This window comes from Chiloscyllium plagiosum, unplaced genomic scaffold, assembly GCF_037043375.1.
Source record: "Chiloscyllium plagiosum isolate Xiang-an unplaced genomic scaffold, Cpla_swu_hap1 HiC_scaffold_8, whole genome shotgun sequence".
NCBI classification, from domain to species: Eukaryota; Metazoa; Chordata; class Chondrichthyes; order Orectolobiformes; family Hemiscylliidae; genus Chiloscyllium; species Chiloscyllium plagiosum.
In genome coordinates, this window is record NW_028270146.1 from 32,239,330 (window position 1) to 32,253,147 (window position 13,818).

Sequence of the window (13,818 nt, forward strand, 5' to 3'; positions counted from 1 at the left end):
CACTAAATAGATCTTATGACAGCCACAAATTGTATCTTTTGTGACTGTTACAAAAGTAGTTCCCCTCATTGTTGTTTGCCTGTAACTTTGCCATATTTGTTCATACTATTCACTGTTAGTACCTCTGCGCTGTTGTCAGCTAGGTGAGATTATTATCAAGTGGTTTCATTTTTGTCCATCAGATTGTAATAAGAAAATTACTTGCACTGGATTTCCAACCTGCTCCCAAACTGCTATCTCTGGTAACTACAGATAACCTGCCCTGAATCTGCGACTCGGCGATCTCGTCTGAAAGCACAATATTAATTTTCTCAAATGTACTGACAACCTCTAGCTTTAACTCACTACCACTGCTCATAATTCCCAATTATCAGCCCACATATCCAATATTCACTATTGGATGAACAGAAATTCTTTCCAAGATTGATTGTATTGTCTTTGGTCCCCACTCCAAACTCCATTATTTAAGTACCAGCTCCATTCCTCATCAGGGCAAAAGGATGAAATTCTTTAGCGTCCTTGGTGTCATATTTTAAATCTGTGATGAACTTCAACCTCAGTCTGTAATAATGATGGCAAGAATATTTCCACCTCTACTACCATCCAACTTCACTCCTGTCTCAGCTCATCTGTTACTGAAAATCTCATTCACGCTTTTGTTACCTCTATATTTGCATTCCTGACTGGTTTTCTGCATTTCTCTGTAAACCTGAGCTTATCCACATTCCAATCACTTCTGTGCATTTGACCTACATTGGTTCCTGTTTGTCATCCTTTTCACATCTCTCCCCAGCCTCACCCCCCCCCCCCCCCCCCCTCTATTTGTTACTTGTTATTGTGCCACAACCCTCCCAAATATTTGCACCATTCTGTTTCTTATGCATTCTTGATTTTAATAGCTCCACCATTGTTGGCCATATCTGCAGTTTCCTAGGCTCCACACTGTGAATCACTATCCCTATACATCTCTAATTCACCTTGCTTTGTTGAGATTTCTTGGAAACAATTTCTTTGACCAAGACTTTACTCGACTGTCTAATAGTTCCTTGTATTATGCGATGTTATACTTTGTTTTATAATATTCCTATGTCAAGCCTTTGTGTTTTATTTTATAACACCATCATATAGATATAAATTGTTTTCATTCAATTCAAAGTTCACCTTTAAATCAGACAAGTAGGTACAAGAAATTGTAATGAATCATTGAAACTCCTTTACCAATCTAACAATCTGTTTGGGGATTTCTTTCAGATCCTGCCGATTAGGGTTGGAGGAGGGGTGTTATTGGAGACAAAAAAGAATGGAAAATTGGGGGGGGAGGGAGAAAAACGCATTAGTTTTTACTTGGCACATAAAGGGTAGTACTGCCAAATCTAGAGCTTCCTGTTCATCCAGATCTTTATAGGATAGGCTAAAGTTTATTTTTTTAAAAACAAGCCTCTGACAGTTACAAAAACTTAAATTAGGAATAGACAATAAATGCTGGCTGGCCAAAACAACTCCCACATCCCATGAATAATTTTTTTTACAAAAAAGGTACAGGTTGAAGTAAAATAGGAAAGAGAATATGAGAAAATAGTGGCAGTTAAAGTCAAGGAAAATCCAAAAATGTTTTATCGTTACTTTCAGAGCAAGAGGATAACTAAGGAAAGGTAGACCTGATCAGAGATGTATATGGTACCTTGTGCAGGGATAACAAAGATGTGGACAGGGTTCTTCATAAGTACTTCCTCCATTTGTGAAGACTACAAAGCAGGAATTTTGCAGATACTCAAGTTGAAGAGGAAGTGTGAAATAATGGATACCTAAAGCATTATGCATGAGGAAGTATTGGAGGAACTGACCACCTTGAATGAATAAATTACCGGTGCAAGATGGATCATATTGTAGTCTGGTAAAGGAAGCCAGGGAGTACAAAGTGGATGCTTTGAGCATTAGAGGATTGGAGGTATGCAAACGTTGTGCTATCCTTTAGAAAAGGTGCAAGGAGCAGGTCACATAATTATCGGCAAATTATTAGAATCAGTTCTGAGAGACAGGATAAACTGTCTGTTAGAAAGACCTGAATTAATCAGGAACAATTAGAATGGTTTTGTTGAGAAAGGTCATCTTTTACAAACTTGTTGAATTTTTTGAGAAGGGAGATGGAGAATTGATCGTGGTTTGGGAAGAGGCCCAGTGATCTTTGCCTATATAGATTGTAGTAAAGCACTTGGAACTGTACAAAACGCTGAATAGGTTACAGCTGGAATTTTGTCTACAATTTTGGTCGCTGCTATCCAGGAAGAACATAATTACTCTGGAGAAGATATATAAGAGATTTTCAGGAATGTTTCCAATTCTTGAAACATGCAGCTACGAAGAAATATTGAATAGGCTAGAGTTGTTTCCTTAAAACAGAGGGAGCTAATGGGTGAATTCACTGAGATTTAAGAAGTTCTGAGGGACATAGATAGTGTAAACTAGAAAGACTTGTTTTCCATAGCAACAAGGTCAAGTATTAGGGATAGAGATTTATGCTGATTGGAAGAAGAATTAGAAGTGGCACAAGATAAACTTTTTCACCCAGAGGGTGGTGGATGTTGGAATTCACCACCAGGTTTGTTGGTTGAGGCAGAAACCCTTAATTAATTTAAAAGGTTCCTTAGATTTGCACCTGGAGTGCTGTAACCTGCAAGGCTATGGATCATGTGCAGGGAAGTGGGATTAGAAGTGCAGACATAATGGGTTGATTAGCTGTTCTTCCTGTAAATTTTTGTTTGGTTCCAAAGGACATGGATTTACCTGATTAAAGCACTAGATTTAGTGTGGGAATGGAGGGTCGAAAAGCAGCATCCAATGCCATTGCTTTTGTGATTCTATATATGAAATTTCCTAGAAGTACACTCCATCCAAACTTATGAGGCAGAGAGTTTGCCTGTAGAGAATGTTCTTGATGCTGGAAGTACAATGCAATCTGGTATGAACATCATTCAGTAAAAATAATTATATTTTAACAATTCTCCTTAGAACAATGCTGCATGTGCACTTTATATTCCTATTGACCTGCACATGGAGCAAAGATTTTGCTTCTTAATTCTAGAATTTAAAAACATTAACAATTGTAGTTTGACATGCAGAATGTAGCTAAATGTGAGTAATCATTGCTTCTGGTTTTGGGTACAGTTCTTAACAACTAGTAGTAAAATTGTTGCTATTTCATAGACTTAGCATCACATTGTTTTTAAGAACAACTTTATTTGAATTTTAAAATGTCCATAGATAAAAATGGAATTTAATGCTTTTCTGTTCTAGATTTGGAACGAGAGAACATTTAACACAAAGTACATTGAGGTAAGTGTAGAATAATTTTGATGATAAGCTTTTAATTATCTTCACCTTTGTTTCTTTAAATAGTACATTATGTTTTAAAACATAATGTAAAAATATAAAATGAACTTCACAAGGACACATTTCTCTGCATGCTGACCATCTGTGAAATTTACCTAATACAGGTTTTGTGAATATCCTGTTGTGCAAAGATTTTTTAAAAACAAATTATAGCATTTAGACTGAATAAACAAAATAGAACAATTAACTTAGTTTTCATTATGTAAAATTATAATTGGCTTTGAAATTATGAGGTCCAGCATTGTCATTTGGTATGATAAAATTGTAACTGGAACTAGCTACAGTAACATTTTTCTTTTTGAGATAAAGGAGAACTGCTGCTATTGCTCAATTTTGTCCGTTGGAATAAGACATTGACATATTCTTGTAGAAAAGCCCAAATTCATGTCATGACCTTGAAGTAATGTTAAATTATCTCTCAGAATGTACTACTTTGTTTCATAAGTAAGGAATTTTCAATTTATTGGCCATTCATGCTTGGAAAGGCATAGTGTTTTTATGAACTGATAAAAATTTTAATTTTGCAAAATTTTACTTTTGAATAATCAGAGGAATGTGCCTTTGTACTAAAGTAGACTTTTTTTTCAACCTTTGTGATAAATGGCAAAAAGATACAAATTGCTATTTTTGCTCCAAAACTCGGGTGAGTTATTACAATTGTTTTTGAGAGGATGTGAATATGTTATATAATAACTTATTAAATCTTCGTTCATCAAGTACTTAATGAAGACTAAAGGCAACTTGTTATTAGTTTTGACCCTTGCTTTCAGAATGACTGAAATTTCAGTGAAAGCTTGTCTTTTGATTAACAGTACCATGCCAGAATAAGTTGGACCACTTCAGTTCCTTAAGTAATGGATGTTGTAGTTGTGAAAGGAAATGATTTATAGTTTTGTGCTTGCTTTGAAATTACATTCCAACCAGTCATATGATTATTTAATATTGGTTTGGCTTTCTGACATAACAAAGAAACGTTAGTTTGATTTAGAATCAGCTAACATTTTATGTTTTGTAAACATATACCTCGGTACACATATACTTATTAACTAAAGTTACTTTTCTTGTCATCTTCTTGGCTATTCCACCATCTTTTGGACTTGGTAATGTTTACAAATGGTGATCTACATCATAAGTAACTTCTAAAACCATTGTGTGGATAACAAAATATAACTGATGACTCCATGATGCCATATTACTACGCCACATTTATCAAAAGACATGATTAAAAAGCAATGCACTGCAAAAGTTTTTCCTGTGTGAAAACCCTGCCAGTATAACACTTCTGTGATCCTCCTCTTGAAACTCTAATGAATCATGTCTTACAACATTGGACACATTCAATGTATTTGACAGCACATTTCTGAGTAAGTTACCTTCATGCAGCTTCCCCGCAAAGCTATGATCTTAGGTATTTTATTTTCTCTTAACTGTTGCATGATGATGGTTCGATGTTGAACATTTTTAAATGAATGTGTTGTAGATATAGCCCAGTGCTATTCAGTAGCAAATTACAGGGTTTTGACCCAGCAATACTAAAGGAACAACAATATATTTTCAAGTTTATGCATTGGAGAGGAACATGGTGCCTGTACTGCCTTATCTTTCCAGTTGTTAGTGGGTCACCTATTTCAGTAGTACAGTTGGGGAAGCTTTGGTGAATTATTGCCATACATCTTTTGCCGAATGTGAGTTGCAGCAGTGTTGCACTGGAAATTGAGGGTGCGAGGTGGTGGGTGATCAATTTATGTGCTTATCAGTCAAGTTGCTTTGTCATGGATGGCATCACACCTCTTGAATGTTGGAAATGCAGTTATTCTGGCAAGAATAGTATTCCATCACAGTGGGTGAGAGAGAGACTTTGAGGAGTTAAGAGGTGAGTGATGAACCATAGAGTGTTCAGCTTCTGAACTATTCATGTAACTGCAGTATTTATTTGGCTGGTACCGTTAACTTTCTGGTTAGTGGTGACAGTCAAGATTTTGCTGTGGTTTTTGATTGTGGTGGTGAGATTTTTCTTTTCACGTGGAGATGACTGTGTGCCTACATAAACAGCATAATCTAATGAATTGCTCTTAGTTGTATTAGTTTTTGCAATTTATGAGCGAACACTCCTACTTCTAACTTTATGATAAGGAGGAATTTCTTTTGAGGGATGAGCTCTGGGCAGAATTCTTGTGTATAATTAAGACTGAGATAGATCCTTGATCAGTAAGGGAATCAGGGCTTATGAGCAATATGCAGGAAAGTGGATGTCAAATCAGCTTTTGGTGGAACAGCTTAAAGGAGCCAAATAGCCTACTCCAGTTCCTATTTCTTATGGAAGGAAAGTCTTGATAAAATAATGGAAATAGTTGGGCCTAGGACGCAATTATGGAACTCCTGCAATAATATCAGAGGTTAAATGATCAACCTCCGATAATCACAACCATTGTTAGGTGCAATTTCAGTCAGTGGAATGTTTTCTACAGATTCCCAGTAATCTCGATTATACTTTACCTCACAAGTTTTGAGATGATTTGTAATCGGTTTAGGTTCTGGGTGTAAGCTTGCTCGCTGAGTTGGAAGGTTACTTTTCAGAACTTTTGTCACCTTATTAGGTAACATCATCAGTGAGCCTCCGGTGAAGCACAGGGGTTAGTGACCTGTTTTCTATTTGTATGTTTTGGTTTCCTTGGGTTGGTGATGTCATTTACTGCAGTGACATCATTTCATGTGGTGATGTCACTTGACGTTAGCATAAGAAATGATGTCACCGCAGGAAATGACATCACCAACCCAAGGAAACAGAAACACACAAATAGAAAACGGGTCACTAACCCCTGTGCTTCACCAGAGGCTCACTGATGTTACCTAATAAGGTGACAAAAGTTCTGAAAATTAACCTTCCAGCTCAGCATGCAAGCTTACATTCAATAGTATAGCTCCATGATGCCACACTTGATTAAATGCTGTCTTCACATTAAGTCACTCTACCCACTAAGCATTTACTGTACCTTACAAAATAACTAAATTCTAAAGGTGTATGCTTGGGCTAAGGATGTAATGAAGTTAAGAGAAAAGTATTCCTGGTGGAATCCAGCTTAAAAACATTATTGGTGAGTAAGTGTCATATTGTAGTACTTTTCATCAAAGATGATTGAGAATAAACTGGGATGTCAGTTGGCCAGATCCCACACTTGATCAGTTTTCCATTTTGTTGGCTGGAGGCCTGTATTATAATTTTGCGATAATAGTGGTTCAAAGATTTCTGGAGCAAGTCTTCACAACAGTTGGATTGCCATAGCTTTTATTGTGACACATTTACCATTTTGAAGACTTTTTTAAAAAAATCTAGCAACTCTGCTAGAGCCTTGAAATCTTTTCTCGATCGTAAAGCCTGTAGTAAAGGCCATCCCGTGCCAAGTTTTGTCTTTTTTTCCTCGTAACTATTATAATAAAGACTGTAGAAGTTTTGAACAAGGCTTTCGTGTGTGTGGAGGCTCTTCCAAACCCCTCTGCATTACGGCAAAATGCAAGGAAAAGTCTGGTCTAATCAATTAATGCTACACTTGTCTCTGGCTTCTATTATCTCCACAGTAACTCTCCTTTTCTTAGTCTTGGTCAATTATTTTCAAGTTTCTTCCATTCATTTGAAGTTGCTAAAATACCATACTGGACCTGTCCATGCAACCTCATCATAATGAATTGAGCATTCATTTCTGTTTTTGTTCAGTTCTGCCATCTTTCAGGTTTGAGACTCCTTGCCTCCCTCTCCTCTTCTTCCTCTGATAATCTTTAGCCTTTTGGGTCCCAGATGGCATTTCATTGGTATTTCCTAATATTTGGTTTTTCTTTTATATCTGTCTGTGATATCTTGGCTCTTTACTCAATTTTTTTTAGGAAAAGCAAAGTTAGTGCAGTATTAAGTGGTCTTGATCCTATTTTCCTGTATATTTATAAAGATCAACAAGAGAATATTTGGTTTGTCAGTTCATAAGGAAATATTCTTCTTGAATCCAGTGTTTCTTGTTAAGCACTCCACGTGTTTTTTATGCCTGCTATTGAAAGTGAAGCAGACACTTTGTCAAAAATAGCTTTTTAATCTAATTAACTATTTTACATTTTGAGAACAAAACACAAAATCATGAGTAGACAACAGGGGGAGATCACTGATTTTTGTAGTTAACTGGCTTGATTGTGGTTCTGGTACTAACAGTTTCTAGATTAGAGTGGTGCTGGAAAAGCACAGCAGTTCAGGCAGCATCTGAGGAGCAGGAAAATCGAAGTTTCGGGCAAAAGCCCTTCATCAGGAATAGAGCTGTATTCCTGATGAAGGGCTTTTGCCCGAAACGTTGATTTTCCTGCTCCTGGGATGCTGCCTGACCTGCTGTGCTTTTCCAGCACCGCTCTAATCTGAACTCTGGTTTCCAGCATCTGCAGTCCTCACTTTTGCCTTCTGATACTAACAGTTTGTAAATTTGCAGTATAGATACTTAGTATGTTTCTATATATAGTCCAGTGATTTTTGTCTTTATTTGTTGCAAAGGTGCTGCGCCAGTCTCTGGATAAAATTGGTTTAAAGAATGTTGGTATTATTGCTGCTGATGGAACTTGGGGGATCGCAAATGATATGTTAGTTGATCCATACCTAAATGATGCAGTTAAAATTATAGGGTAAGTTTTTAGGGCTAACTTGTCTAAGAAATTTCAACCCATGTTTTTTGTCTGTCTTATGTATCCTGGGGTCCAATTTCGTTTCACATGTACAGGATGCAAATGAAAGCCTATTTTGGATTGACTACATTCATTAGGATTGATCTGTTCTATTCCAGTGGTAAAAGAAATTCCTCTTTCTTATATTTAATGAATGAATGGGATAGGAATTAAGCAAAAACATTGACCGTGGATCAAAATTGGAATATTAAAAATTCAAGGAATGTCTTCAAGGATAACTTTGAAATGTCCAGTGTTGCCTGTCTCCAGCGTGTATATGGAAAAAAAATATAGTTAGCCTAGTTTGGCTCCCTTCCAAATCAGCAAAAGTTTCTGATATGGCTATGAATCGTCTGCCTTTTTAAATCATCTTTTGATGTCTATCAAAAAGAATCTGACTACCAAATGGCTAGAATCCATAAAACAAACCTTTTTTGAAAATTTGGATATCTTTTATTCATTCCTGGGATGTGGGCATTGCTGGTTAGGCTAGCATTTATTGATCTTTTCTTAATTATCCAGAGGGCATTTAAGAGTCGACAAGGTAAAGGTGAAAGATTTCTTTCCCTAAAGTATTGGTGAACGAGATGAGTCTTTGCAATGATCAGTAGTGCTTCCATGGTCACCCTTTATTCCAGATGTTTTTATTGCATTGAAATTCCATTATCTACCATGGTAAGATTCAAATCTATGTCCCAGATCAATAACCCACTATTTCACTGTCTGTCCTTTTGAAATCCAATCATTTGAATTCTTCTACTGACCTCTTATAGGGAGACATTAAGAGTGGCAATAAATCAGATGATTGTATTATCAGCTTGGCATGTAATATGCAGTGCTTTAACCACTTGTCAAAACTATTATCTCTCTCTCTCTCTCTCTCTCTCTCTCTCTCTGTTTTTGCTTTTCTCTTTTTTTTCTCTTCCTTTTTTGTGTTCTTTGCTCATCCTTCTGTTTCCACTTCTCTCTCCCTACTACCTTTTGCAAGCTGAGCCCACATCTTCTTATGAAAACTGAGCTTGGAGAATTGTCAATATCAGTTATTGCAAGATCAAATATACCAAAGCTTTAGTACATATTTCATATATGCACAAATATCAGAAACTTTGCAACATTTTTGAATCACATATTGAATTTATGTTTGTGTTGCATCGTATTATACATGTGAAAGAAAAATAAATGATTGTAGGGTATTTTGATAAAGATGCTGCTTTATTTACAGTCCTGCTTTGAATGTTTTTTGCTGATTTATAAATATTAGGTCATCTGATGTTTTTGGTTGTTACTGTTAACATCCAAACCTGTGAAAATTAGAACTCAAAGGTAACTACAGAGAAAATAACACACATCTTTTGTTTTAATTTTAATGTCACTAAACCTCAAGAAAACCATTAAAAAACTAAACTATCTGTAGTAGATGCATCTGTTAGTGACATTATCAGTAAGCTTGATCACCCCACAGTTATTGTGAAGATGAAGTCTCACCTTCACATTTAAGATGACCATCAATGTATTGTACAGCTCTATCACCATGCTCAGTGACCAAAAAGAGGCTTCGGTCTGGTGAAAGTACAGCACAGGACTAGTTAGATGCCAAGCAGTTCAACCAGCATGTGATAGACTGGGTTAAGTGATCTCAAACAACAGATCAATTTAATGCTCTGGAGTTCTGCTAGATCCAGTTGTGATTAGTTGTGGTCAACAAAATAACTCACTTAAAGAGAGTTCTACAAATGTCTTTATTGAAGTGATTGGGGAGCACAGCACATCAGTGCAGCGGACAAGGTTGAAGCATGTCCAAGCGCTGTGAGCCAAATATACTGAGTGTGAGTGAATGCTCTATCTCAACTTCTTCCTGAGATTTCCACCATCTTGGATGCCAACATGTCAGCTAATTGATACACTCCACACGATATCGCGAAACAGCTGAAGGCACCGGATACTGCAAAGGCTATGGGTCCTCACAAAATTGTGGCAGTAATAGTGAAAAAGTGCCCCAGATCTATCCATGCCCTTAATGAGCTGTTTCAGTATAGTTGCTGGTATCAACCTGGCAACATGTAAAATTGCCTAGATGTGTCTGGTGTGCAAAAATAGAATGAATCCGACATGAACCATTATTGCCTCAACAGTTTACATTCAGTAATCAACAAAGCTTTGAAAGGTTTCATTGACAGCAGTATCGATGACTGTCTTTATCCATGTTTGTCTGCTCACTGATGTAAAATTTGGGTTCCACCAGGCATACTCCACTCTTAATCTCATCACAGACTAAGTCCAAACATGAACAAAATAATGGAACTCAATGGACTCTGCCCTTGACATCAAGATGATTTTTGATTGAAATGACATCAAGGAACCCCAGTAAGACTGGACTCATTGGAAATTAGAAAGAACACTCTGCTGCTTGGAGTCATAGCTATCACAAAGGAAGGTTTTAGATTACATTACAGTGTGGAAACAGGCCCTTCGGCCCAACAAGTCCACACCGGCCCGCCGAAGCGTAACCCACCCATACGTTTATCCCTTACCTAACACTACGGGCAATTTAGCATGGCCAATTCGCCTGACCTGCAATTCGCCTGACCTTGTGGGAGGAAACCGGAGCACCCAGAGGAAACCCACACAGACACGGGGAGAACGTGCAAACTCCACACAGTCAGTCGCCTGAGGCGGGAATTGAACCCCGGTCTCTGGCGCTGTGAGGCAGCAGTGCTAACCACTGTGCCACCGTGCCGCCCATAAGGTTGTTGTTGTGATTCTTGGAGGTCAGTCATCTCAGCTATAGGACATCATGGCAGGATTTCCTGAGGGTAGTATCCTAAGCCCAACCATCTTCAGCAACTTCATAATGACTTTCCCTCCATAATAACATCAGAAGTCAGGATGGTTACTGATTGTTCAGCTCCATTAGCAATGCATCAAATACAGAGGCAGTCCGTGTCCAAATACAGCAAGACCTGGACAACAGTCAGGCATGAGTTAGTGTGATGTAAGTGTTCTTTGTAACTTGTACATAAGTAACAGGAAATGCTCACCACCTACAAGTGAGAATCTAGCCATCACCCCTTGACATTGAGTGGCATTAGCATCGCAGAATTCCACACTATCAACATCCTGGGGTTACCATTGACTAGAAACAAAGCTGGTCTAGCACTAATAATACTGTGGTTACAGGAGCGGGTTGAAGGCTGGGCATTCTCTGGTGAGTAACTCACCATCTGGCTCCTCAAAATCTGTTCACCAGACTGTGATAGAATACTGTATATTTGCCTTGATGAGTGTAGCTCTTGCAACACTCAAGAAGATAAATACATTTGAAGACAAAGCAATTCACTCTATTATCATTCCATTCTCTACTTTCAAAATTTATTCTCTCCACCTCCACAGTGGCACATACAACTGCCACCTGTCGGGAGCATTGCAGTAACTCACCAAAAGTCTTTTTCCAAACTCATTACCTCGGTCATGTAGAAGATCAAGGGCAGCAGAAGTAGGGCAACATCATCCCCAAGCTGCACATCCTGACTTGGACCTATATTACCATTCCTTCATTGTTGCTGATCCAAAATTCTGGAACTTACTTCCCTACAGCACAAGATGAACCTAAACCATGCGAACTGCAGCAGTTCAAAAAGGCCACCACCACCCACTCAAATGCAATTAGGAATGTTAGTCTAACGAGTAATGCCTACATCCCGTTAATAAGTAAAAATGAATAAATAGTATATGTTGACAACTGGCAATTTTCTATTGTTCAAAGAAAATACTTCTGTAGATCTTGTTGCTTTTCCAAATGTAATCCATTTTAAGGATTTTGTGAACACCAAATACTGATGAGCTATTTACTAAAGTATGTGCGATATTTGACAATGGACTGTGTATTCTGACAACTGTTAGAATTAACATTTAATGAGCAGATCATCAACATTACAGTCAAGTTTAAATAAAATTCACAATGTGATTAAGTTGGTGTTAAATTCTATTTCTGTGCCATGAATGGTATATAGTCATAATTGTACATGGTGAATCAGTTTTGTTAATAACAGGATACAGGCATTTTCAGCACTCCTCCCTAACACCTTGTTATTACATATTCATTGCCTGCACGTCTTCTGATGTGATTTTCAAGAAAAACAAATTAGAATTTTTTTGCTTATTCTCTACCCAAAAAAAAAATCTAGTACTTCAGTAGAAATTGTTTGAGCAGTTCTGTGTATTTTGTTTTTTTCACAATAGCTGCTTATTAGTTGATTGCAATGTTGACAAGGTGATTACTTAACACAAATATGATAGTTAAAGCTAAAAATGAAACAAAATCAGGTAACTGATGTAATTAGGAAAACCAGGCTTTTTACAGTACAAAATACTGTTTGTGCATTACCAGCTTTAATGGTTTAGTGAATTTACTGATAAACCTGCAAAATTTCTTCAAACGTGGACTACAATCTTTAATAAAATCAGAAATTGATGGAAAACCTCAGCAGATCTGGTAGGAACTGTGAAGGTAAAATTAACATTTTGGGTCCAAATGAAGACCCTACTTTAGAATTGACTTGAGCAAGGAAAAGGTTGACATAAATGCTGAAGATGGTGCAGGAGGAGTGGGGAGGAGTAAATGATAGGTAGAGATAGAGAGAAGGTCAAAGGTGTGGTCATGGGCCTAGTTATGCCTGTCTTTTTGTGGGGTACATGGGTTCCTTGTTCTGGTCGGATATGAACCCCCACCCACAACCCTTTCTCCGTACATCCATTACATCATTGTTGCTGCTTCCCTGTCCTGTCTGGATTGGAAAAGTTTATTAATTCCAATATCCACCCGCCTTTACCTTTTCACTTGGTCCATCTCTGACTCCTCCCTTCCCTTCCTCAACATCTGTTTCCATTTCTGGGATAGGCTGGCCACCAATATCCACAACAAATGCACTCACTCCTATAGTTACCTTGATTATAAATTGTCACACTCTGCTTTCTGTAAAGACTGTATTCCATTCTCCCAGTTTCTCTGACTCCATTGCATCTGTTCCAATAATGCCATCTTCTGCAAGAGGGCCTCCAAAATGTACACCACCTTCCTTGTCTGAGGATTCCCCACAACTGTGGTTGACAGTACCCTCAGCTGTGCCTGACCCATCTCCCACCCCTTTGTCTTCACCTACCATCTCACCAGCATTCACATTCAAAGGATCCTTAGCTGCCAATTCTGCCACCTCCAGCAGGATGTCACCAGCAGGCACACATTCCCCTACTCTCCCTTATCAGCCTTCCACAAGGACCATTCCCTCTGTGGTACCTTGGTCTGTTCCTCCTCCACTCCCAACAGCGCTCCACAGCATCTCCCCATTCAATTGCAAGTGGTGCAATTTTTGGCTGTTTACTTCCTCTCTGTTCATTATCCAAGGGCCCAGACGCACCTTCCAGATGAAGCAAAGATTTACCTGCTCCAATCAATCTAGTTTACCATATTCACTGTTCAGTGTAGTCTGCTGTATACTGGGGAGATGAAATGCAACTTAGGAGATTGCTTTGCAGAACACTTATATTCTGTCTGCAAAAATGACCCTGAGCTTCATGTTACCTGCCACTTCAGCACCACCACCATGTTCTCTGGCCAACATCTCTGTCTCAGGCTTGCTGTAGTGCTGCAGCAAAGCTCAGCACAAGCTGAAAGAACAGAGTCTCATTTTCCACTTGAGGATCCTGAAGCCTTCCAGGCTCAATATAAAGTTCAATAAT

The 13,818-nt window shown here is 38.1% G+C and overlaps 1 protein-coding gene across 3 annotated transcripts in view; it reads left to right on the forward strand.

Moving 5' to 3' along the window:
* The window catches only part of LOC122553421 (galactocerebrosidase), a 74,976-nt gene that overhangs the window by 21,049 nt on the left and 40,109 nt on the right, over window positions 1–13,818 (forward strand). For 2 of the 3 annotated variants that reach the window (XM_043697164.2, XM_043697160.2), the window contains one exon: window positions 3,295–3,333. In XM_043697164.2, the coding sequence (XP_043553099.1) occupies window positions 3,295–3,333 (39 nt within the window). Of the gene's footprint in view, window positions 1–3,294; window positions 3,334–7,915; window positions 8,044–13,818 lie in introns of all 3 variants that reach the window. The other variant, XM_043697162.2, reaches the window with a different exon arrangement.